Below are 23,950 nucleotides of genomic sequence, written 5' to 3'. Positions count from 1 at the left end.
CCCCTCTCTGCTGGGAATGTAAACCCCAGGCAGATATTCATTACAGCAGGTGGGCCCGATCCAGACAAGCACTTCCAAAACGAAGGATGACTAGATCTCACTTAAAACGACTGCATTTAGATTAGCTTTCAACCTGGAAGAGAAGGACAAGTAAATATCCGAAAAGGTAAGCACTAGAGGGCAGTCTAATTTTACGCGAGGAAAGCGATTGTTCCCACGAGTTTCGAGCCTCGGCGCTTGCCGTCGCCGGTCCTGCGGCGGAGGCGGCCGCGCCTGCGCGTTGACTGCGCGAAGGTGGTACTTCAGGCTGCGGGACAGCGCGGCAGTAGCTCTTCAAAGCGGAGCCGGGAGTTTTCGCCATCGTTGCCGCCGCCATGAGTCGCAGCTATAATGATGAGCTGCAGTTCTTGGAAAAGATCAATAAAAACTGCTGGAGAATCAAGAAGGGCTTCGTGCCCAACATGCAGGTGAGGCGGAGAAGCAGGAGCCGGTGGGGTGGCGGGGCCTTCTCGCCTGGGGGCCCGCGGCGCCTCCCTGCCCACCCGGCCCGGCCTCCCCGTCGCTCTCCCTACCCCTAGCTAGCGCCCTGGCCGCCCCTGCCCCCCGGCAGTGTTCCGACCGCCCCCACCCCCACCCTCCGGCCGGCCCCACCTCCCGGCCGGAACGGTCCCTAGGCCACGAGGACCAGCAGAGCGGAGCGTGTCTGGGAAATGTACGTGAACACGAAATCGGCGCTTGCGAAGCGCTTTGACACAGAAGTCTCAAAAACGCCCCGTAAGATGTTACACTCCCGAGCTTCAGAGACGTTAGTGGGTTTTTTTTTTTTTTTTTTTTACCCGGTGGCACAGCCGGTCCGGGGTGGAGTTGCTGGGACACGAACTCCGTTCCTGAGTCATGCTGGTCATCTGGGTGACGTTTACAGAACGCAGAAGCAAGTTGTTAGCCTTCACTGTTCTGTGTGGGTTTTTAATGAGACGTTTTTGTGTCTCACAGCAGTTTAAGTTCACAGGTCAGGGTAGCCTGTTTTTAATCACCTCGCTAAGGATCGGGTGGTGACACGGCTTCCTCTACCCCCACCCCACCCCACCCCCCCAGCAAGAAGCCCAGCCAGGCCTCGATACCCATTTTACTTCGCTTTCCTCTAGCGGAGTGATGTATTCCCGACGGAGACTTGGGGACCCAGTCCCAGGGAGTGTGAAAGCCCGGGCTCAACTGTATTTCTCGGGCTTCATTGCCATTTGTGTCTATTATCTTCCATTAAAGTGAAGGAAAAAAGGCATTTGTAAGGTTTTGGTGCATATGTTATTAAATAGCTTCTGAAATCACTTAAGGTGCCTTGTAAGTGTATTGAAGGTTTGTGATTTGGTAAAAGCTCCTGATAGCCATTTCACTCTTTTACTCAACATCAAAACTTCCTGAGTGTCCTCCATTGAGCAAAGCACCTAGCTAGACGCAGAGAGGAGAGAAAAAGCTCCGGTCCCAAGATTCTTTTTGGCTGTTTTACATTTAGCCAGTTCCTATTGATGGAATCTGGTTCCCTGAAAGAAGGAATAGGAACTAACCATGGCATGATCATGGTAACACACTGTCCGTGTCTGGTAGTGATTCTGGCTTGACCTGTGATACACACGCGGCTGCTGATTCTGCCCAGGAGCAAGTCTCATTTTGCTAGGCACTTGTGGTTTATTTGTACAACAAACACTTCACCACCACTTCTCGCCTAAGTGAGTTGAAATCTCCATATACTGCTCCTAAAAAGATACAGATTCTGCTAACCCTGAATTGTATTCCCATTCTCATTGAGATTAGCGACTTCACAGAGATTGCCCCATCCTACTTAATCTCCGTTCCTCCCTTAAGACCCCTGGGATGCACTAAAAATTCCTCTTCCCTAAAACACCCCCCTCCCACCTTTGTCATCTTTGTGCCTCCTTTGTCTCCTAAGTGTCTCCTAAGCTCAGGTCATGTCCCTGTTCTTTGAACGCTAGTTCAAACAGTGAACACCCGTGAAACCTCTGCGGGCTCCCTAGGCTGCTGAACCACTTCTGCATCAGTTTCTCCCATGGGACGCACCTGTCATGGCAGTTGCCTCGTGGTACTCTTAATTTTCTAGTCTGGGCTGCATCCTGGACAGGAAATTCCTCAAAAATGGGATCTTTCATATTCTTTGTTTCTCCCCTAGTGGCCCAGTACAGTGCCTGAAGCATGAGTCCTCGGTAAATGTTTGGTGAATTAATAAATGTGGCCCTTATGGGGCACCTGGGTGGCTCAGTCAGTTAAGAGTCCGACTCTTAATTTCATCACAGGTCATGAGCTCACAGTTCATGAGTTCAAGCCCTACATCAGGCTCTGCGCTGACAGCAGAGGATTGGGATCTCTCTGACCCTCTCCGGCTTATGCACATGCACACACACACTCTCTCTCAAAAATAAATAGCCATTAAGATATATGTGTATAAAAATAAATGTGGCACTTAGAAAATTGTACTGGAGACATTTTCCTTCAACTAGTAGTGTTGTTCATGGAGAAATCCTCTTATAAAAGAAACAGATTTGTCCAGATGATTAAGTGTTAAGTCTTTATCCGTTATCCATTTGTGGGCAGCTCCTTCATAATATTTGATCTTTGATAAAAATGTTCTGGCCTTTGGTGTTACATAATTATGTCCCCCATTGCCTTTTTATGTTCTATTATCAAGCTTTCTTATCCTATTAAAACTAACTATATAGATTATAGAACTAAACACACAGCTGCATAGCTACATGTTAAATTTTTGCTGTTTACCTAAGTATAGATCTGTAGATCAGCATAGGACACAATAAAGTGTAATGTGCTATTGTCTTAAGCACGAGCAAAGTACACTAAGGTCAGATGACTGCATTTTTATGTTTAGAATCTTTTGTTTTGTTTTGTTTTTTTATTCATCTATTTATCAAGACCCACTGATTTTTAGAAGCACAAGAGCAGTAGGACTTTTGACCTTAGAGCATAGTTGGAAGACTGTGCTTCATCACACATGCAAAAAATATTTTACCTGTTGAATTTTTTTTTAACATTTATTTTTGAGAGAGAGCGAGCAGGAGAGGGGCGGCGAGAGAGGGAGGATCTGAAGCGTGCTCTGTGCTGACAGCAGAGAGCCCGATGCAGGGCTCAAACTCACGTACCCTGTGCCCCTCACGAACTATGAAATCATGACCTGAGAGGAATTCAACCAACTCAGCCACCCAGGCGCTCCTACCTGTTGAATTCTAAAATATGGCTTCGAGAGTAGGAGAAAAACAAAATAATTTGTGAACATTGCAACATTAAAATACATTTAAAGATAGGAACATCTTGTAGTCTTTGGAAATCTTCTGCTTGCTTAAGGTAATGAGAAAGTGTTTTATAAAGAATAAAGCAAAGTAAGTATTATATGCAGTATTTATATTCTATCCATTGCCTAGACACTGGGCATGTGCTCAGACATAGTTTTTCCTTTTCTTTGGTACCAGGTTGAAGGAGTTTTCTATGTGAATGATGCTCTGGAAAAATTAATGTTTGAGGAATTAAGAAATGCCTGTCGAGGTGGTGGTAAGTACATTAGAGTTTTACGTGTGGCCACATAAATAGTGTCTTCTCTGTGGTCTGAAAATAGTAACTCAGTGATAATTTAAAATACGAAAGTATTGTAGCTGATGATCAAGACTTAAATGAGACCAAAACCTGTTACTTATTTGTGATCACATTGTTAGCCACCTGGCTTTCTAGAAACTATTTGGAGCTGGGTGGACCTGGTTGGTTTCTCAGCTAACCTTGGGCAATAAAAGCTATCATTTATTGTGCACTTACTGTGTGCCAGGCACTGTACATAGATGATCTCATGTAATTCTTAGAGTCACTTTAAGAGGAAGATGTTATCTCCATTTTACACATGTGTAAGTCAAAGCTCTGTGACATTAAGTAGTTTCAATTTGTCCAGGATTGCAGAGCTTCTTGGTAACAGAGCCAGAACTCAAAGCCAAGAGTTATCTGATTCCAAAGTCCATATTCTTAACCAGTACACTGAGTAGCCTCACTGAACTTCAGCTAATCTCATCTATAAAAGAGAATTTTATTACATTTATCTTGCAGAACTGCAGTAATGTTTACAGATAAATGTATAAAGCTCTAATATAACGCTCTAATGGTGATGATACAAAAATGGAACCTAGTTTTAACCCTTTTATTTTCAGCTCGACAAACTAAATCCCACTCCTCTCCCCACCAGGACATCCTGACTTGCCTACAGTGACACAGCAACCAAGTGACAGAGCTGGGCCTAGAGCCCCCTATCCCCTGCCTCTCAGTCCAGTGTTTTCCCAGCTTGTCCACATTGCCCTTCTTTGTCTCTTACAGTAAATCCAGTGTTGATTTTTTTTTTTTTTTTTGGTAAATAATATAAACTGTTGAAAGAATACATTTTTTTTACATGGGCAACATAAAATTTAATAGTTGTTTTACATTTCCCAGCACAGTGTTTGCAAGTACCCTTCTCGTGGTATGCACAGAACACTGACGCCATGTTTCTAATCCCTGTGATTGACCTCACTACCTTCCTTCGTGTGTGCTGCCCTCCCCCTTCATCTCAAACATCCTTTCATGTTGTGTTGTTCTGGTAGTCCTAACCACCACCCTTCATTTCATGCAAGCTAGAAACATATGAATATCCTGAATGCTAAAAATCAACCGTGTCTCCTTTTCTAATATTGAATTTTTGTCTTCAGGTGTTGGTGGCTTCCTGCCAGCCATGAAACAAATTGGCAATGTGGCAGCCCTGCCTGGGATTGTTCATGTGAGTCCATGTTCAGAGTTTTAATCATTTATATTTCTCTTCGTCTAAAAACTTGCTGAGTGGATGACTGGCCACATATAACTGATAGTGGTGTCATTTAGACAGTGACTTTCAAACACATAGAAATAACCATGGGACTTAAGTAATTGAGTCTGGGTAACATCTCAGTTTCGGTTCCCTTTTGCTAGAATCTGTAAGCATTCAAAAACCTTTGAAGTAGTGTTGTTTTCTTGTTTCTTTGTCACAGTCCATCATTATTCCTGGATCCTGGATTCAATGTGTACCAACATTGAAAGTTTCACTCTGGCCCCATTCGGGAGGATGACTGGAGAAAGAATGGACGGAAGTTTAAGGGTTAGGACTGTGGAGCAGAAAAAAGGACATGTAGCTGTTGTAGACATGACTGGAAAAGGAGGGTGGTGGCGGTAACAGGGAGGCCCGGTGGAGCTCCACGTGGGGCCCCCTCCACAGTGTGACATTCAGGTTCTACCATCAGAAGAAGATATTAAATCCTTACAACAGACTTTTTTTGAGGTCTTTATACCATTTACTGTGCTGGCACTTGGCTTGTGCGTTTTTTAAGTGTCTAGGTGTCTCCATATGTCCTGACCATTTTTGACCTGCATTCTTCCTGGATCAGGGCCGTTTCCAGGCCCCAGATATAGACAGTATACAGTATTCCTACCATCAAATGGATTATATTTTCCTGTGATTGCTTAAGCACTAAGGATCTGTATAAATCACATTATTTCCCTTCATGTAGCCTGACATGACCACAATTTGTCCATGTCTAAAGATTATCTTTAAAATGTAACACTACCTTAGGGGCACCTGGGTGGCTCAGTCGGTTGAGTGTCCAACTCTTGATTTCAGTTCAGGTCATGATCTCACGCTTCATGAGTTCAAGCCCTACATCAGGCTCTGTGCTGATGGTGCAGAGCCTGCTTGGGATTCTCTTTCCACCCCCTACCCCGCCCCTCCTGCGCACTCTTTCAAAATAAACTTAAAAAAAAAAAAAACAAAACGTAATACTACCTTAAAGTTAGTATGTGGCCATCCTATATCATGTTACATTGAGGCTTTTCTGTTTTCTGTTACCTCAGTTAATGGTCAGAGTTTATTAAAAAGAGTTTTTCTAGCTGTAGCTAGCTTTATGATTAGGAGACTTTACACTTCTTTCCACCAATAGAGAAGATTTCCTGAAAACAAAATCTTGATTTGGGAAGACTTTGGCCTATAACCTATTTGAGAATTAATATGACTTGTCAGGCAACCAGAGAGCCAGGGTGAGAAAGCTGGATTTCATTTTCTAATTCTCTTTCAGCGATCTATCGGGCTTCCTGATGTCCACTCAGGTTATGGGTTTGCTATTGGGAACATGGCAGCCTTTGATATGAATGACCCCGAAGCAGTGGTATCCCCAGGTAAGGTCACACTGTGCACGTCTGCCATCAGGTGTGAAGCATAGCCCTTCTGGAACAGAGTATGGACATCTCTCAGTCTCATCATGTTCTATCCTTTCTTGTTTTCTCATTTACTGAGGGAATTAATTGTGAGCACTCAGAAGCTATTAAAACGTCAAGTAAAGCATACATTTATTGAAAATTATTTGGGCTCCTCCTCTGTGCCAGGCACTTTTTAGACATTGGCTACAGAGCGAACTGAAACACTTCACTGGCAAATTATGTGTCTTCTTTGTGTCCCAGTTAACTCTTGGGAAAATTGGAGCCAGTGTTATTTCCACGTAGCATCACCATGAGGATTGAATGAGTTAAGCTGTGTAAGATACTTAGCACAGTACCAAGTACGTAGGAAGTGTTTGGGACGTGTTTGCCCTCATCATCATCATTATGATTGATGTCTAGTTGTATATATCTTTCCTGGTGTGGGGTGCTTTCACTGAAAATATTTCACACCAGATAATGTCTTTGCTTTCAGAGTCTGAAAAAGAAATGAAAGTTTAAATTATATCTGGAGAGTTCTGCCTTTTGTGATGGCGGATAAACTTGTTTCAGAGCAATCCTCTGCCAAGAATAACAAGAAAGGCTGAATAAAATTTTTAAAACAAAATAAAAGAGATAAAAGTATTTTTAAAACAAAATAAGAGAGAAAAACACATCTGATTGGAAGCGTAGGAAAGCTTTTGAAACAATAAGAATTTGTGAGGCAAAGACCAGAGAAAAAGTGCAAATACATGAGCACTGCATTTAGCTCTCTTTTTCTCCTGAGGTAATGGCAGATTTCAGTCAGTAAGGATATAGATTTGAACAATCCAGTTAGCAAACCTGACGCCTTGACCTCTAATATGTACGTGTGGTGTGTGTGCACACATGTCACAGTGCATCCATGAACTGTGGAATACACATTTTTCCAAGTGCACACAGAATGTTCACAAAATTGGCCACACTGCTGAGCCATAAATCGGGTCTCAAATTTTAAAGCATTGAAATTAACAACAGTTCTCAAACTTTTTGGACTCGACCCCTTTATCCTCTGAAAAATGATTGAGGGCTGTTCTCAAAGGCTTTTATCAGTATTTACCTTACCAGAAATTAAAACTGAGAAGTGTTTAAGACAGTAACACACAAGTACGTGTTTCATTATCCATCATCTGTCACGTAGCCTTTGGAAAACTGCACAGAAGAGAAAAGTTTAAAATGTAAATAATATGTTAGCATTATTTTTTTAAGTTTATTTATTTTGAGAGAGACAGCACGAGTGGGGGAGCAGCAGAGAGAGAGGGAGAGAGGATCCCAAGCAGGCTCCATACTGTCAGCATGGAGCCTGATGAAAGGCTCAAACTCACGAACCATGAGATCATGACCTGAGCCTAAGTCAAGAGTCGGACGCTTAACTGACCAAGCCACCCAGGGGCCCCATAGCATTAATTTTTTTTAAGTAGGTAGGCTTTATGCCCAGCATGGGCCCAGTATGGGGCTTGAACTCATGAACGCGAGATCAAGACCTGAGCTGAGATCATGAATTGGATGCCTAACCAACTGAGCCACCTAGATGCCCCAGCATTATTATAGTTACTCTTACAGACCTTAAAGCTCTCCTGGACCACAAAGTGGCTTAAGTACTCCTGGTACCGAAGGTATTACCTACTACAGTGGAATTAAGTTAGAAGTCATTAACAACAACAAAAACTAGGGGGAAATCTCATATATTTACAAAGTAAGCATGTGTGTTTAAATAACCCACAGGTCAGGGGCGCCTGGCTGGCTCAGTTGGTTGAGTGTCTGACTCTTGATTTTGGCTCAGGTTCTGATCCCAGAGTTGTGGGATCAAGCCTGGTGTCAGGCTCTGAGCTGAGTGTGGAACCTGTTTAAGATTCTCTCCTTTGCCCACCCCTCACGGGCATGCATTGTCTGTCTGTCTCTCTCTCTCTCTCTCTCTCTCTCTCTCTCTAAAATATAAATAAATAGGGGACCTTGGGCGGCTCAGTCAGTTAAGCGCCCAACTCTTGGTATTGGCTCAGGTCATGATCTCACAGTTCTTGAGTTCGAGCCCTATGTCGGGCTCCGTGCTGACAGCACAGAGCCTGCCTAGGGTTCTCTCCCTTTCTCTCTGCTCCTCCTCCACTCTCTCTCAAAATAAACTTCTAAAAATAAATAATAAAATGTAAATAAATAACCCATGTGGTCAAAAAAAAGATCGTAATGGGAACTACAAAATAATTGTAACTGACGTTAATAAAAAATACTGTCTAAAAACTGGGTTATTATTAATGCCAAATGTAGATAGAAACACATGGTCCTAAATGTACAAATTAGAAAAGAAGAAAGGCTGAAATATCAGTAATCTAAGCATCCATCTCAAAAAGCTAAAGAACAACAAACCCAAAAAAGATAGAAAGATGGCAATAATTAACAAAATTAATGAAATGATATATAGTAGAAAGGATGAACAAGGACAAATATTGGCCCTTTGAAAAAGCTAATAGAACTCATAAACCCCCAACAAGAATGATACACAGAAAAAGAGAAGCACATAATTCCCATTTTAATCTCTAGCCTAGATGACACTCCTTGTTCATTACCACTTTCCTGGCCCACCAAGTACCTGTAGTATGTACATCATTTTAAACATCTTGATGCCATCAGACTTTACCTACTTTGTGGGTTCCTAAAAATAGTTAACCTTGGGGCGCCTGGGTGACTCAGTGAGTTAAGCGTCTGACTTCAGCTCAGGTCATGATCTCGCGTTCGTGAGTTTGAGCCCCGCGTCGGGCTCTGGGCTGATGGCTCAGAGCCTGGAGCCTGTTTCCGATTCTGTGTCTCTCTCTCTCTCTGGTCCTCCTCTGTTCGCACTCTGTCTCTCTCAAAAATAAAGACTAAAAAAAAAATGTTTTAAGTTAACCTTTGAAAGAATAGCTGTCTTTCACACCCTGTATTAATGGTGAAAAACCACAGGTAACATTGTTCAACTACTTGGTTTTGCTGATTTTTGACTAACTTTTCTCTATTTTATAGGCGGTGTCGGATTTGACATCAACTGCGGTGTCCGCTTGCTCAGAACCAATTTAGATGAAAGCGATGTCCAGCCAGTGAAGGAGCAGCTTGCCCAGGCTATGTTTGACCACATTCCTGTTGGGGTGGGATCAAAAGGTGTCATCCCCATGAATGCCAAGTAAGAAGACAACTTTCCAATAAATAGAGTGAGAAAGAAAATAACCACAATGACCCTCAAATTCATATCTAATGTAGGACGCTGAGGAGATGGGGATTATTCAGTCACTTTTTAGGAAGTGGTAATGCATTGTTCTTTTAAGCATGAGGCCCTGCCCATATATTAGAGACATTAGTCAACAGATGTTCATTAGAACAGCTTTTCACGTACAGAATTTATAATAGAATAATACCAACTGACAGTTATTGAGCACTTCCCACATGGAAGGCGCTGTGCTATAGTGTATGTATATCTTGTCGTTTCATCTAGATAGTAAACCTGGTATTATTCCCAATTTACACGAAAGGAAACTGAGGTTTAAAGAGATCATAGTAAGGGGCGCCTGGGTGGCGCAGTGGGTTAAGCGTCCGACTTCAGCCAGGTCACGATCTCGCGGTCCGTGAGTTCGAGCCCCGCGTCAGGCTCTGGGCTGATGGCTCAGAGCCTGGAGCCTGTTTCCGATTCTGTGTCTCTCTCTCTCTCTCTGCCCCTCCCCCGTTCATGCTCTGTCTCTCTCTGTCCCAAAAATAAATAAACGTTAAAGAGATCATAGTAGGGTGCCTGGCTGGCTTAGTCAGGGTCATGAGTTTGAGCCCCATGTTGGGTGAGCGTTCTTAAATAAATAATTTTTTTTAGAGTGTATTTATCTTGAGAGAGAAAGGGAGAGAGAGAATCCCAAGCTCTCTATCCTGCTGGCACACACTCTCACTCTCTAAACAAAAAACAAAACAAGCAAACAAAAAACAACTCAAAAATTTTAAAAAATAATAAAACTATAATATCTCTTGTATGGCACTTACTATTTTTTTTTTAAATGTTTATTTATTTTTGAGAGAGAGACAGAATGCAGGTGGGTTAGGGGCAGAGAGAGAGGGAGACACAGAAGTAGAAGCAGGCTCCAGGCTCTGAGCTGTCAGCACAGAGCCCGACGCGGGGCTCGAACTCACAAACCGTGAGATCATGACCTGAGCCAAAGTGGGATGCTCAACCAACTGAGCCACCCAGGCGCCCCGACACTTACCATTTTATGTTGCAATTATTCATGTAAGTGCTTTCCTCAAAATACTGGAATTGCTGAGAGCATAAACTTTGCATCCAGCACAGTGTCTGGTACGCAGGTGACAGATAGTAAATGGGACTGCTTCCCTCTACGCTGTTGAGATGTGGTCATCGTAGCTTTTGCTCTGCCTTGGCTGTGAAATGACCAGACCTTATTACTCGCTCAGAGACTTGGAGGAGGCCTTGGAGATGGGTGTGGACTGGTCCCTGAGGGAAGGCTACGCCTGGGCTGAAGACAAGGAGCACTGTGAGGAGTACGGAAGGATGTTGCAGGCCGATCCCAATAAGGTCTCCGCAAGGGCTAAGAAAAGAGGCCTTCCTCAGGTAACACTTCGGAAAAACAACATGCTCATTTTTACCATATATTTTTGTTGAGGGCAAAAGTTGTCTTCTATGTGGCAAATACAATCCCCAGGTTTTTTTTTACAGTATATCAAAAAGAACACAAACTTGTTTATGTTTTGTTGTTACTCTTTTGGAAAGGTATTAGGATCTCGCAGATGTTCATAAAATAAAACAAAGTGTGCTGAATTAGAAATGAATGTGAGGAAAGTGGGATATGATTATAAGGCTTAAAATGTATGCTCAAATTGCGTATGAACGTACTTTGACAATCTGCAGATTTGGCTGAATTTTCTGGAGCCAAAAGTGAGAAGACATACGTTGTCAATTTATGGTGTTCATGAGATCAGAATATACCACATGTTTGAAATCTACAGCTAATTGGGATGGCTTGCCACTAATTCGCTGTGACTGTGGGCAAGTCTTTTGCTTCTCTGGGTCAGTTTTCTTATCTGAAAATTGGAATAGTTAAAACTAGACACCCTCTAAAGACTCTTCCAGCACTTCTATTCCATGGTCCCTACATCTGTTAATTCCAGTTACGGAACATATTCTTTCAGTGGTGGATAGTGGTAGGTGTCAGTGAACTCATTGATGTTTCAAAAAAAACATTTGAATTTGGACCTTGTGTAGGAGTCCACATTCACCAGAGTTCATCCCAAAATTTGACCTTTCTCTCCACGATGTTTAAAGTGTCCTATGAGCCCTTTAATGGTCTGAGTTTTGGTTATTGAAGCTTTTTATATGTGCATACCTCAAGCAGATAATGATACAGTAAACTTCCAAGAACTACTGTACCATATTTTTTACTGTGTATTGCTTTAAATGCATGAAGCATTTCTAAGGCTCAGAAATGTCTTTGTTATATAAAACATTGTGATTATTTTTTGTTACTGGTTGTTTTTACCTATTTGCTTTTTAAATGGATTTTTTTTTAAAGCAGAATTGAAGATATTTTTATCATTCTTACTTTTGCAGTTGGGGACCCTGGGAGCAGGAAACCACTATGCAGAAATCCAGGTTGTGGATGAGATTTTCAATGAGTACGCTGCTAAGAAAATGGGCATTGACCATAAGGGACAGGTGTGTGTGATGATCCACAGCGGAAGCAGAGGCTTGGGCCACCAAGTAGCCACAGGTATATTCTGGACCTGAGTTTTGACTTAGTGCTCAAACATGTGTTTATGGAAATAGAGATTTAAGAGAGAAAGCTCTCAAACCATACTGTAGGTTTTACTATTTCACGTCATGTTGAAGATTAAATGAAATAGTATATGTAAAGTGTTTATACATTTATGACATAAACAAATATGTCTTAACGTACCTATAGTGCAAGATTAAGTATCACGGTGGATTCACTGAGGAAATGGGCAAGGACCTGCCCTCAAATTATCTCAAGAAAGAGATGTCACGTTGATTAAAATGAAAAGATAGTAGTTGATAAAATGCTATAGAAGAGTCGATCTAGAGTCTGTAGGAAAAAGATTTTGGGAGTGGCGTGAACACATACTATTGCAGTTTGGACAATCACGCACAAAGGACATTCATGGCCAAAAGACAACACGGACAAAAGAGGAGGCAGGGAATAGCAAAGTCTCTGATGATAGTGTGTGTGAAAGGATTTATGAATATGTGGAAAGGTATGTAGACACATGGAAATTATAACTAACCTTAAGTTGCATGTTACACAGTTCATCCTTCTTTTTTTTTTTTTTTTTTTTTTTCAACGTTTATTTATTTTTGGGACAGAGAGAGACAGAGCATGAACGGGGGAGGGGCAGAGAGAGAGGGAGACACAGAATCGGAAACAGGCTCCAGGCTCTGAGCCATCAGCCCAGAGCCCGACGCGGGGCTCGAACTCACGGACCGCGAGATCGTGACCTGGCTGAAGTCGGACGCTTAACCGACTGCGCCACCCAGGCGCCCCAGTTCATCCTTCTATACACGTTTCATCCTATGTGAATTTAATAATTTGGGCCAGACTGACCCATTAGAATCTTTAATCTAGCAAATATATGGAGCATTGACTAGTAATACTGAACTTTCTACTGAGTATTCTGAGCACTTCGTCATGAATTTGGTTTTTCTGCAGTTCTAGCAACCTGTCTCCAACTCTTTTCTGTTAAGTCATTCAAAGATTATTTTTAAAAACCATGATGGTAATAAAGTGTACTTTACTGCTTCTATTCATACATTCTCATGCCAAGAAAGGAATAACTAAGATCATATTGTTGCTGTTTGAGTACACATCTCATTCCCCTTAAAAAGTTCCTGGAGGGAAGGTGTTGTCTTTGCAGCCCACGTAGCTTCTGTCACACAGCTCTGACAGAAGATGCCTAATAAGTATGTCTTGACCAAGATGAACTTAGAAACACTTCAAAGGGAAAGTTGCATTTTGCTTTTCAAAGAATGGGCTTGAGTATAGCCTGCTTTTTTGCAATCTGAATTACAAAGGGAAAAACTGGCTGGTTCAGACTTGCTTCTCTCTTGTCCAGATGCACTGGTTGCTATGGAAAAAGCCATGAAGAGAGACAAGATCATAGTCAACGACCGGCAGTTGGCTTGTGCTCGGATCGCTTCTCCAGAGGGTCAGGACTACCTGAAGGGAATGGCAGCTGCTGGGAACTATGCCTGGGTCAACCGCTCTTCCATGACCTTCTTAACCCGTCAGGTACAGTTGAAGTTGCTCTTCTGTTACTCACGGTGAAGTTTAAAACAGAGCTTATAGAATTTGGTTTTCAAAATGTAACAAATAATATTGGGAATGTCCAGGCTCTTGGTGTCTCCTGAAACCAAATCAGCAGGGAATCAGGCATGGGGAATGAGGGAAGAAGAGAGCCAGAATTGTTCCTAGAGTTTGCCTTGAGCAGCAGAGAGGATAGAAGTGCCATCCACGAAGACTAGAAGGCTGAGGAAGAAGTTCTGAGGGTGGGATCAAGAGTAGCCCAGCAGCTTTTCAACCAGCATTGGAATTTACAGAGTGGAATTTGCGATGTGGTGTAAAACATGGTTTTTGTCTTTTATGTGAAGATTAATAATACTGCTGTATTTGAGCTCTTAAACCCCTCACTCCCTTCAGAAACAGATGAGCTGAAATCAGTTAGGTGAGTTCTAAAAAGCTGGTTCTGGCTGCTTTTAACTCAAGCTTTTCCCCTTAGGCTTTTGCCAAGGTCTTCAACACAACTCCTGATGACTTGGACCTACACGTGATCTATGATGTTTCTCACAATATTGCCAAAGTCGAACAGCACGTGGTGGATGGAAAGGAACGGACACTGTTGGTGCACAGGAAGGGATCCACCCGAGCTTTTCCTCCTCACCATCCCCTTATTGCTGTTGATTACCAAGTATGTACTAAGCCATTTGTGGTTTCAAGCCATGGGGGCATGATTTAGGTGGCTCTAAACATGGGTGAATTTAAACAGAAAGGCTGGGGTGCCTGGGTGCTCAGTCAGTTGGGCATCCGACTTCGGCTCAGGTCATAATCTCACAGTTCGTGAGATCGAGTCCCGCATCAGGCTCTGTGCTGACAGTGTGGAGCCTGCTTGGGATTCTCTCTCTCTCTCTCTCTCTCTCTCTCTCTCCCTCTCCCTCTCTCTCTCCCCCTCCCCCTCCCTCCCTCCCCTCTCTCTCTCTAAATAAATAAACTTAAAAAAAATAATGAGAAAGGCAGCAGTTGTGAAAAGAAAATCTGTCATCCATGAGAACAGTGATTTCCAGTCTTCTCTGAAGCAGTGACTCCCCCTATCATCTGCTTGCAGTAGACTGTCTAAAAAGTCCTGCATGGACATTATTTTACTCCATAAAGGTGATCTTTTCAAGGCCTTTGAATGATCGGAAAGCAAGATTAAAATTAAAAGAAAAAAAATTTTTTTTTCTTCTTCTCTTGCTGGCTGGCTGTGATAGAGGTAGAAGGGCCCTTAGTCTGCTCCCATTGTACAGATGAGAAAACCAGAGCTTGAAAAGGGCAAGTGCATTCCCTGGGATGGTTCTTCCTAATAACACTTCCCCAAATGTTTGGATTTGGCTTTGCTCTTACATTGTGTGTCTTCTGCTGCCTTCCTGGCCCTCACATTTTCACTCCCTTCCACTTCTCTCTTGATTATCAAAGAGTTAAAATAATTTCATAATACAGTTGTGAAAATAATGTATTTAGAGGCCCAGGTTTTTCCCACAGTCCTACAATGTGAGAGGAAGTGTAAATCTCAGGCATAAAAAGCTCATGCTTTTCTAAATTATATTTGATTTGTGTATCCTCAGCTCACTGGACAACCAGTGCTCATTGGTGGCACCATGGGCACCTGTAGTTACGTTCTTACTGGCACTGAACAGGGCATGACTGAGACCTTCGGAACAACTTGTCATGGAGCGGTAAGGAAAACAGAAACTTAGGTAGAAATGCCCTCTTCCATTTAATCGTCTCTTTGCATTTCGATAGGTAAATGTATTTGAGCATTAACAAAGTTGAAGTTTGGGTCTGTCTTGTTTTCTACCTGAATTTATTCCCATAGTATACACTGTCTAATGAACTGACTAAAGTCACCTAGTGTCTCTACTTTAGTGAAGTCATTGTAGCACCAGGGACTGTTCCTCATCTCTGCAGGTCTATAAAATCCAGACTGAGAAATTGTCAGACCAACACAATGGATATAACTTTAACTGATGCAAGTTTACATCAAAGCTTATCTCAGTGATTCACTGGACCTAGTCATTTGCATAATTTGCTCCTTACTAGGTAGGTCCACTCAAGATTTGGGGGATTTGCAAATCACAGCCCAGGCATAGACTGCATACACACCTATTTACCATATCGCCTCTTTCGTTCTAAGTCAGGTGTCGGTAAACTTTGTAAAGCATCAGGTGGTGAGTATTTTAGACTTTTGGGCCATGGGGTCTCTGTAGTAACTACTCCCTTGTGCCATTGTAATGAAAAAGTAGCCGTAGACAATACATAAACAAATGGGAATTGCTGTGTTCCAATAAAACTTTATTTACAAAAACGGGTGGTAGACCAGATTTGGCCCACAAACCAGTTTGCCAACCCCTGTTCTAAGCCATGAGAATGCTTAGCTCGTGATGGAGTAGAAAATGGAAACTAAAGTATCTTTTATAGGACAGACCTTCACAAATAATATTTAAATCCTCCTTTTTCTCTGATCCTTTCTCATGTCCAGCTGCCTCCCAATTCCTAATTTTAACCCAGTGATCAAAACCAGCACATCGCACACCATACATTAGCAACACCTGGAAGCACTTTTTTAACTGTCACAGTGAGGGAGAGTAGCTTTGCTGCTGGCATCTAGTACAGGCCAAGGATGCTGCTGAACATTCTACACAAAGAAGTATCTGGTCCAAAATGTCAGTAGTGTTGGGGCGCCTTGGTGGCTCCGTCGGTTAACCATTCACCTTCGGCTCAGGTCATGATCTCATGGTTCGAGCCCTGCTTTGGGCTCTGTGCTGACAGCTTAGAGCCTAGATGGAGCCTGCTTCGGATTCTGTGCCTCCCTCTCTCTCTGCCCCTCCCCCTGCTCATGTTCAGTCTCTTTCTCAAAAATAAATAAACATTTAATAAAATGTCAGTAGTGCTGATGTTGAGAAACTGTTTTAAATCACAAAGCATAAAGTTTTTGTGATAATAGACATACTGTTTATATTAAAATCAATGTATTTATATTGAATTGATAATTAATAGTAGTTAGAAACACAAACCTGAATCTTTAAATACTGAAGTTTTGTATAGGTGGAAATTTGTTTTCCAGAAGGATATGATGAGACTTGTAACAAAAGACACCTAATAAGGTTGAGAATACAGAAAAAGATTGTTTTTTTACTCTTTTTTTTATTTTTTAATTTAAAAAGAAGTCAAGGAAAAGGCATATAATCCCAAGGACTGAAATAATTGCTGGAATTGAACATAAATTGTAGCTCAGAATTTATAAAGTGAAGTTCATTCTGTCCCCAATCCAGGGCCGTGCATTATCCCGAGCAAAATCTCGACGTAATTTAGATTTCCAGGATGTCTTGGACAAACTGGCAGATATGGGAATCGCAATCCGCGTTGCCTCGCCCAAACTGGTTATGGAAGAGGTAAGTGAATTTTGATAAATATTCAGCATAAAACTGTCTCTGATTTATGCCACTACACAGAACAATTTTAGTATTGCTGTATTACGTTTGTTTGTTTTTAAATAACCTCAGTTATAGTGTATCTTTGTCTTTTGTGTGGAGATTAATTATAAGCCAAATACATAAGAATGATTCTTACCTTTCTACATATTAAACTTTAAAAATTGTTTGAGCTGACTCATTTTAACTTTTCTTTTGCACAGCTGTATACTTAAATTTGAAAGCTGGGCACCTGTGTGGCTCAGTCGGTTAAGCATCCAACTCTTGACTTTGGCTCAGGTCATGATCTCACAGTCATGAGATCAAGCCCCACATTGGGCTCCGCGCTGGGTGTGGCGCCTGTTTAAAATGTTCTCTCTCCCTCTCCCTCTCCCTCTCTCCCCCCCCCCCCCCGTCTCTCTCCCTCCCTCCCCCCTTCCCATGTTTGTGCACACTCTCTAAATACATACAATACGTAAATAAAATAAACTTGAAAGCACATTTGAAAAGGGAAGGGTAAGATGTTTAGGGAAATAGTTTTGATTCAAAAGGGAGCCAAGATTTTGTTTAAATTATATGTATGTTATGTACAGATATTGGAAATTATGTACATATTGGAAATAGAAACAACATAACTTTTTTTTTAAACATTTACATTTTTTAACTTTATTTTTTATTTTTTTAATGTTCTTATTTATTTTTGAGACAGAGAGAGACAATGCATGAGCAGGGGAGGGGCAGAGAGAGAGGGAGACACAGAATCCGAAGCAGGCTCCGGGCCCTGAGCTGTCAGCACAGAGCCCGACGCGGGGCTTGAACTCACAGACTGTGAGATCATGATCTGAGCCAAGGCCGGACGCTCAACCAATTGAGCCACCCAGGCGCCCCAACTTTTTTTATTTATTATTGAGAGACAGAGCATGAACATGGGAGGGGCAGAGAAAGGGGGAGACACAGAATCTGAGGCAGGCTCCAGGCTCTGAGCTGTCAGTACAGAGCCCAACATGGGGCTCAAACTCACAAACTGCGAGATCATGACCTGAGCTGAAGTCAGACGCTCAACTGACTGAGCCACCCAGGCGCCCCATAACTTTTTTTTTTGAAGTTGAAAAGAAAGGTAGTCATCCAGAAACTCAGTGCCCTAACACAACTGTTACCTCCTTTTTTAGGATGCTGACTGCCATTTTTTTCCCTAAATGCTTTTTTTAAAACTAATTGTAATCATAGTTTACAAACATTTTGTAGTCCTTTTTTAAATTTAGCACATTACTGTAGTATTGCTTGTAAAGATAAAACAATTATTAATGATTGCCAAATCATTAATTAAATTATTTTAATGATCAAATTAATAATTTAATCATTAAAATAATTTAATTAATAATTGACAAATAGTCTCCCAGTTAAGTACCATGAGTTTCTGCCCATATTTGACATTTAACTGACTTCCAGATTTTGCTATTATAAATTAAGTTGTAATGTGTGTTTTCATGCATGAAGCTTTTTTCCAGCTGTTTTAATAATTAGAATGAAGTCCTAAAAGTAGGCTGAGTCACAGAGTATTACAAAGCCTTATTTTTTAACAACTATTAATTTTTTCTGATTTTAAGAATAACACCTGTTTAATTAAGAGATTTTGGAAAATGCAAAGAAGAAAACAAGCTATGTAAAATTCCACCAGCCAGAGATAACCTCTATTAACAGTTGGTATTTTCCTTAGTTGCATGTTTTGCATATGATTTTTTCATTGACTCGGGAAACACTTAATTAAACATCTGCTATAGTTAGGTGCTGCTCTAGGTGCTGCAGAGAACAAAACCAACAAATCCCTTTCTTGTGAAACTCAGCACACAGTAAAAGATGTAGTGTGTTGGATGACAGTAAGTGCTATAAAGTACAAATGGGATGGGGATAGGGAAAAAAATCAGAAGTGGGTGCAGTTTTAAGTAGGGTGTAGAGGGTGATACTTGAGTGAAGACCTGAAGGCAGTGAGGGGGTGGGCCGTGTGGGTATATGTGGGGATCTAGGGGCAAGCTTTCCAGGCACAGAGAACAGCCATGTGCAGAAACCCTAAGGCGAGGTTATGCTTGGGTGTTTGAGACATAGCAAGGAGGCCACCGCGAGGGAGATGAGGTCAGAGAGGCAGGGGCACCAGATCATGTGGGTCCTTGCCTTTTCCTTTACAGAAGGACTGTTGCTCTTCTTAACTCTGAGTGAGATGATGGGAAGACATTGGAGAATTTTGAGCGGAAGAGTAACAGGGTCTGGCACCCTGATGAGAATATTCTAGAAGAGAAATTGATAATGCAGGAAAGCAGGGGAAATTACTGGAGCAGTGTGCTTGGGTAGAGGAGAGGAGATGGAATCGGATGTGCGGGTGGTTGGGCTTGGTTTGGCTAAGAGCTCAGATAATGAATTACTAATGAAAGGACAGAAGGTAGGATGCAGGTAGTCAGGGAAGATATGGTGAGAGTTTGTGGAGATTGTATTCTGGCTTTTCTCTTGTTTTCAGTGTATAGAAAGTAGTACCAGCAACTAGGAGTAAGGCTGCAGGAGAAGGTAGGAGATGACCATTTAAGAGAAATAGTAATCAGCCTGGGGAAGTTTTGGGTGGTTGCCAGGACAGCAGCAGGCGCCTACTTGAGCTAAATTCAGTGATGGGGCGTTTTTCAACTACATTCAGCCGTGCAGGTGCAGGCATGAAATAGATGTTGAACTAACTTTAACCAGGTTTGCAAGTACGGTGCAGTGGGAGAGAAGCAAGGTTGTTACGGGTGTTGCAAAAGGATTATAGGTCTTGTTGGAGATGAAGCACAGGAGGGGAGTGAGCTGGAAACCTAGCTGTCGTCACCAGCATGACATGCTTGAAATTGAGATTATGGAGGAGTTGTGATCACTGGTAATGATAACTGGTATGTGATTATGGAGGAGTTGTGATCACTGGTATGGCCCTGGGTGGGAGTGAATGGCCAAGGTAAGCACTGAGGGAGCAAAACTCGGAGCGCCTGGGTTGCTCAGTTGGTTAAGCATCTGACTCTTGATTTCAGCTCGGGTCATGATCTCACAGTTCCTGAGATTGAGTCCCCACGTTGGGCTCCGTGCTAACAGTGCGGGATTGTCTCTCCCCCTCTCTCTCTGCCTCTTCCCTGCTTGTGCGTGCTCGCTCGCTCTCTCTCTTTCTCTCTCTAAAAATAAACTTGAAGGAGCAAAACTCGGGGAACTAAGAGGCCAAGATACTGAAAGGATCCTCTTCCTAGATACTGAAATCCTTTGGAATTATTAGCAGGAGAGAGGGACACTGAGCCAGGATCAAGAAATCTTCAGGTAATGCTAGGGAGTGATTCAGAGTCTAGCAGGGAACTACATCAAGAAGGGGTAGAAAAATGTTATGACTGTGAGACTCAAAGCTGAGAGTACTTACGGAGGAAGGAGCACGAATGGTCTGGAAAGAATCAAGAACAACAAGTCTGAGCCTAATGATAGGACCCCATTTAGGAGGGAAAACAGCTACTACTTCAGAAAGTTGGAGGTCGAAGTAGTATCCCTAGTATCTGTGTTTCAGCAAGAATGGGAAGGTAAAGGGAATGTTCAGAGAAGAGGGGAAGAGGGAAAGGATTCTGCACATGACTCCCTGGAGGGAGTTCCAGAGGCTGTGGTGGGGAAGTTAGAAGTTGGCAGGGAATGGGACATGAGCTAGAAAGGGCTATGTGCAGAGCCCTGTGGGAGTCGGCGGGAGGCCTGAGCGTCTGTGCTGACATGACCAGAAAGAAAGGGCATGTGTAAGGAAACTGGTTCTCATGGTGGCAGGACAGTGACCAGGTGGGAGGGGTGGGTGGTGGTTTTGCTGGAAAGTCAGAGATAACAGTGTGTGTGTACATGTGTGCGCATGAATGTGTGCACATACACTGACAGTAATACACATGCATTGAACAGAACTCTCCCTTATTGTGAAGGTAGTATATGTGCGTTCCAGAAATTTTGACAACTGCAGAAATATATAAAGAAAGAAAATCAAAATGGCCAGTAACTACCATCCGTAGATAATTACCACTAACAGGATTGTTTGGTGCGTGTCTTCTCTGTCGGGTATTGGTGTATATGTTTTATTCAATTACTGCTTTTCCTAGTAATACAAGTAATATATATTCTATGGGGAAATTACGAGAACTACAGAAAAAATACAAAACAGGATGGAAGTGTTTATCTTACCATCACCCTTACCAACACTGAGCTCGTTCATCATTTTAATCCTTATTTGACAGACAAAAGAATACTCAGTATTACTTTAATGTGCATTTCTTTAATCCCACATGAAGTTTAATGCTTTCAATGATTCCATTTTAATAGACTTTGATGATGTCTAACTCCTCCCTTGCAGGCTCCTGAGTCCTACAAGAATGTGACCGACGTGGTGAACACCTGCCATGATGCTGGGATCAGCAAGAAGGCCATTAAACTGAGACCAATTGCCGTGATCAAAGGATAGAGCACTGACCGAAGCTGCCGAACGCCACTGCCTCTCACGGAATGGAGGTGGACTGAAATGCTCCTCAGACGCCAGACTCGAGACCTGACGGGTTCCAAATTGTGCAGCTATAACTGCCTGTTGCAAAGTAGCTGGCGGGCGGCTGCTGCTTTCAGGAGCCAGTGTTGTAACATTACTTTCTGGGAGGAGTCCCACTGCCCTCCTTTGGAAAGGGTGGATATACTTCCTCCCTGATTGTCCCCCAGGTTTTAGGAAAATCTGTTGAGGGGTGCAGATAGGCCAAGATACTGCCTGACTCAGTCCTGTAAGTCTTTATTCATCAGAATGAACCTGTTTACACCAAGTTCTGTTTACATTCTGAGAGGTGTTGTGAAGAGCCTCCTATTAACTAAGAGTTTTGAAATGTTTTCCTTGCCCTCCTCCTGTTGTCAGTTTGTCCATTTATCCACACATCTGCCCCCTTCCCCTGAACCCAGCAAAACCCCGAACACCGCTCTCACTTGGAAAGTACCCACGGAGTCCTACCTGGATATTAGATGAATGGATAATGGGACACATTGAGCAGGGAGTGTGTATGGAGGTGTAGGAATAGGAGCCCAAAAGAGGACATAGTTTTTCATAGACTTGCTACTTTTCTCATTCTAAATATGAGGCAGAGTTTTGACTTCCCTGCACAGTGGCACCTGCTAGTATCTGTCATTAATTAGGCCTGTCTAGTAAACTGTTGTTGGGTGATGCCTTGCACAGCAGCAGCAGAGAACCCTCACATAATACCGAATGTCTTACGTTTGTGATTGAATTATAAAAACATGATATGATCACAGCTGCGATGTCAGTGGGTGCCGTGTGACAGGTTGACTGGTCTTGTGCCACCCAATCAGATTTTGTGTTCTGTACTGTGACACCTGAGGTGTTAAAGTTACAGGTTACTAAGGCCTTTCTTTGTTGAGTCCAAACAGCCAGTAAAATAGAAAAATCTAATAAAGTTACAATATGTTGTTTATATTTTGTGCTTAGTAGTTTATAGCCTAGGACAAGTAGTATTTTTGCTTGATTCACTTGGGTTAGCGTTGCTGTTCCCTCATTTTTCTCGCAGGTTACTTTCAGCAACTCACTCCAAAATATTGTATCCTAAAACTTATCCTTCAACTTGTAATAAAAAATCCTCACTAGAGTATCTTGTACATGCTGCCATTTGGAAGGCTGGAGAAGGTAGACATCCTCTGAAAAATGGATGTTCTGAAATAGCATGGCATGTCTTTACTCTGAGCACTCAGTAATCTAAATATTTTGATGGTAGAGTTTGAAAATAAAGCAGTTAGGAATCTTAATGCAGTAATTCTAGGTTACTAACGCCTTCAGTCTGGCCTAGCCACTGTTGTGCACAGATGACAAGGATGCAGGTTACTGGTGAGCACTGGAGGGCACTTCAACGTGAGGAACAGGCTTCTGGCAGGCGCCAGACTCTAGAGGTGAGACAGTGTTGGAGTGTAGACTCCCTCCCTCTAACCAGGCCTTGCTTGGTGACATGTCATTTGAAACTAATTCAAAGCAAGATCACCTCCCAAAACTGATGTCATTGCAAGAAATGCTGTGCATCATCTTAAATACGTATGTTGAGTTTTATTAGATGCTTTGAAAGTTACTCTTCAGAGAAGTAAGAGGAGGAACACGTAGGAGAACTACAGAGAATCCTTTATGCAATGGCATTTCTGCTGTATAAGCTTTTCTTGTCTGCCGCATTTGCAGTGAGCTTAGCCCTGTTAATGACCATAGGGGGTAATGGTTAATATTTTGAGTTCAGAAAGGAAGACACAGATACTGTTTTCCTTGTTCTAAAGATGTTATTTTCCCATTTGAGGCAGAAAGCCACTTATAAATGTTCAAATGAAGCGGACATTACCAGCTGTTTCGCCCTGAGTAAAAATACCCTAGGCCCGTCCCGTGCTCACGCACAGCCAGAACACCCTTTGATAAGGCACCGTGTGGCTCCTTCAGGCATGGAGAGGAGTCATTAGCACTGCACATCTTGGTCCCTCACTGAGGACCTCTGAAGTCAGTCTGTTTATAACTAATATTCTCAAAACCTCACATTGGTTGTGATGTATATTGGTACATCCCTGTCGTCAGTATATGGTTGGGAAAACCATGGATTTAGGCAAAATAGGAACAATCGCTAATTTTCTAATGTTACAGCTTTCCTGGGGCAGCAAAGAGATGAAGGTTTAAATACTGAATTCATCTTGCAAATCCTACTTTGATCTCCAAATTATACTTCATATAACCTTCAAAAACCACCGAAGCACGGTGTTTTTTTTTCTTTTAGCTTTTCCTGTCTTTCCTGCTTGAGACTGCGTATTTTTTCCCCATGTTCATGATAAAGTTTTCCTCTCTCCTATTTCTGAAAGCTCCTCGCAGACCTCACCTGTGTTGCTGAGACACATGCCGCTCCCTGTGCCTCTAATTCCAGCACACAACTC

At 42.4% G+C, this 23,950-nt stretch overlaps 1 protein-coding gene across 1 annotated transcript; it reads left to right on the top strand.

Moving 5' to 3' along the window:
* Positions 1-261: 261 nt before the first annotated feature.
* On the top strand, positions 262-22,473 carry RTCB (RNA 2',3'-cyclic phosphate and 5'-OH ligase). The gene is made up of 12 exons (XM_045462466.1): positions 262-467; positions 3,492-3,570; positions 4,743-4,810; positions 6,135-6,234; positions 9,286-9,442; positions 10,708-10,864; positions 11,861-12,020; positions 13,378-13,553; positions 14,041-14,229; positions 15,143-15,253; positions 16,850-16,969; positions 21,363-22,473. The coding sequence occupies exons 1-12, from the start codon at positions 375-377 to the stop codon at positions 21,468-21,470; spliced, it is 1,518 nt and encodes a 505-aa protein (XP_045318422.1). The 5' UTR covers positions 262-374; the 3' UTR covers positions 21,471-22,473.
* Positions 22,474-23,950: the final 1,477 nt, after the last annotated feature.

The sequence above is a fragment of the Leopardus geoffroyi genome, chromosome B4 (genome assembly GCF_018350155.1).
Source record: "Leopardus geoffroyi isolate Oge1 chromosome B4, O.geoffroyi_Oge1_pat1.0, whole genome shotgun sequence".
In the NCBI taxonomy this organism is placed as follows: Eukaryota; Metazoa; Chordata; class Mammalia; order Carnivora; family Felidae; genus Leopardus; species Leopardus geoffroyi.
This window is presented reverse-complemented; position numbering and strand designations above follow the sequence as displayed.

What these genes read in the sequence shown, in the direction of transcription:
- RTCB (XM_045462466.1), top strand. Translation starts at nt 375, where the DNA reads ATGAGTCGCAGCTATAATGATGAGCTGCAGTTCTTGGAAAAGATCAAT. An exon ending in GTCATCCCCATGAATGCCAA is followed by an intron (nt 9,443 to 10,707) that starts GTAAGAAGACAA and finishes TTACTCGCTCAG; the next exon opens with AGACTTGGAGGAGGCCTTGG. An exon ending in GAACAACTTGTCATGGAGCG is followed by an intron (nt 15,254 to 16,849) that starts GTAAGGAAAACA and finishes TCCCCAATCCAG; the next exon opens with GGCCGTGCATTATCCCGAGC.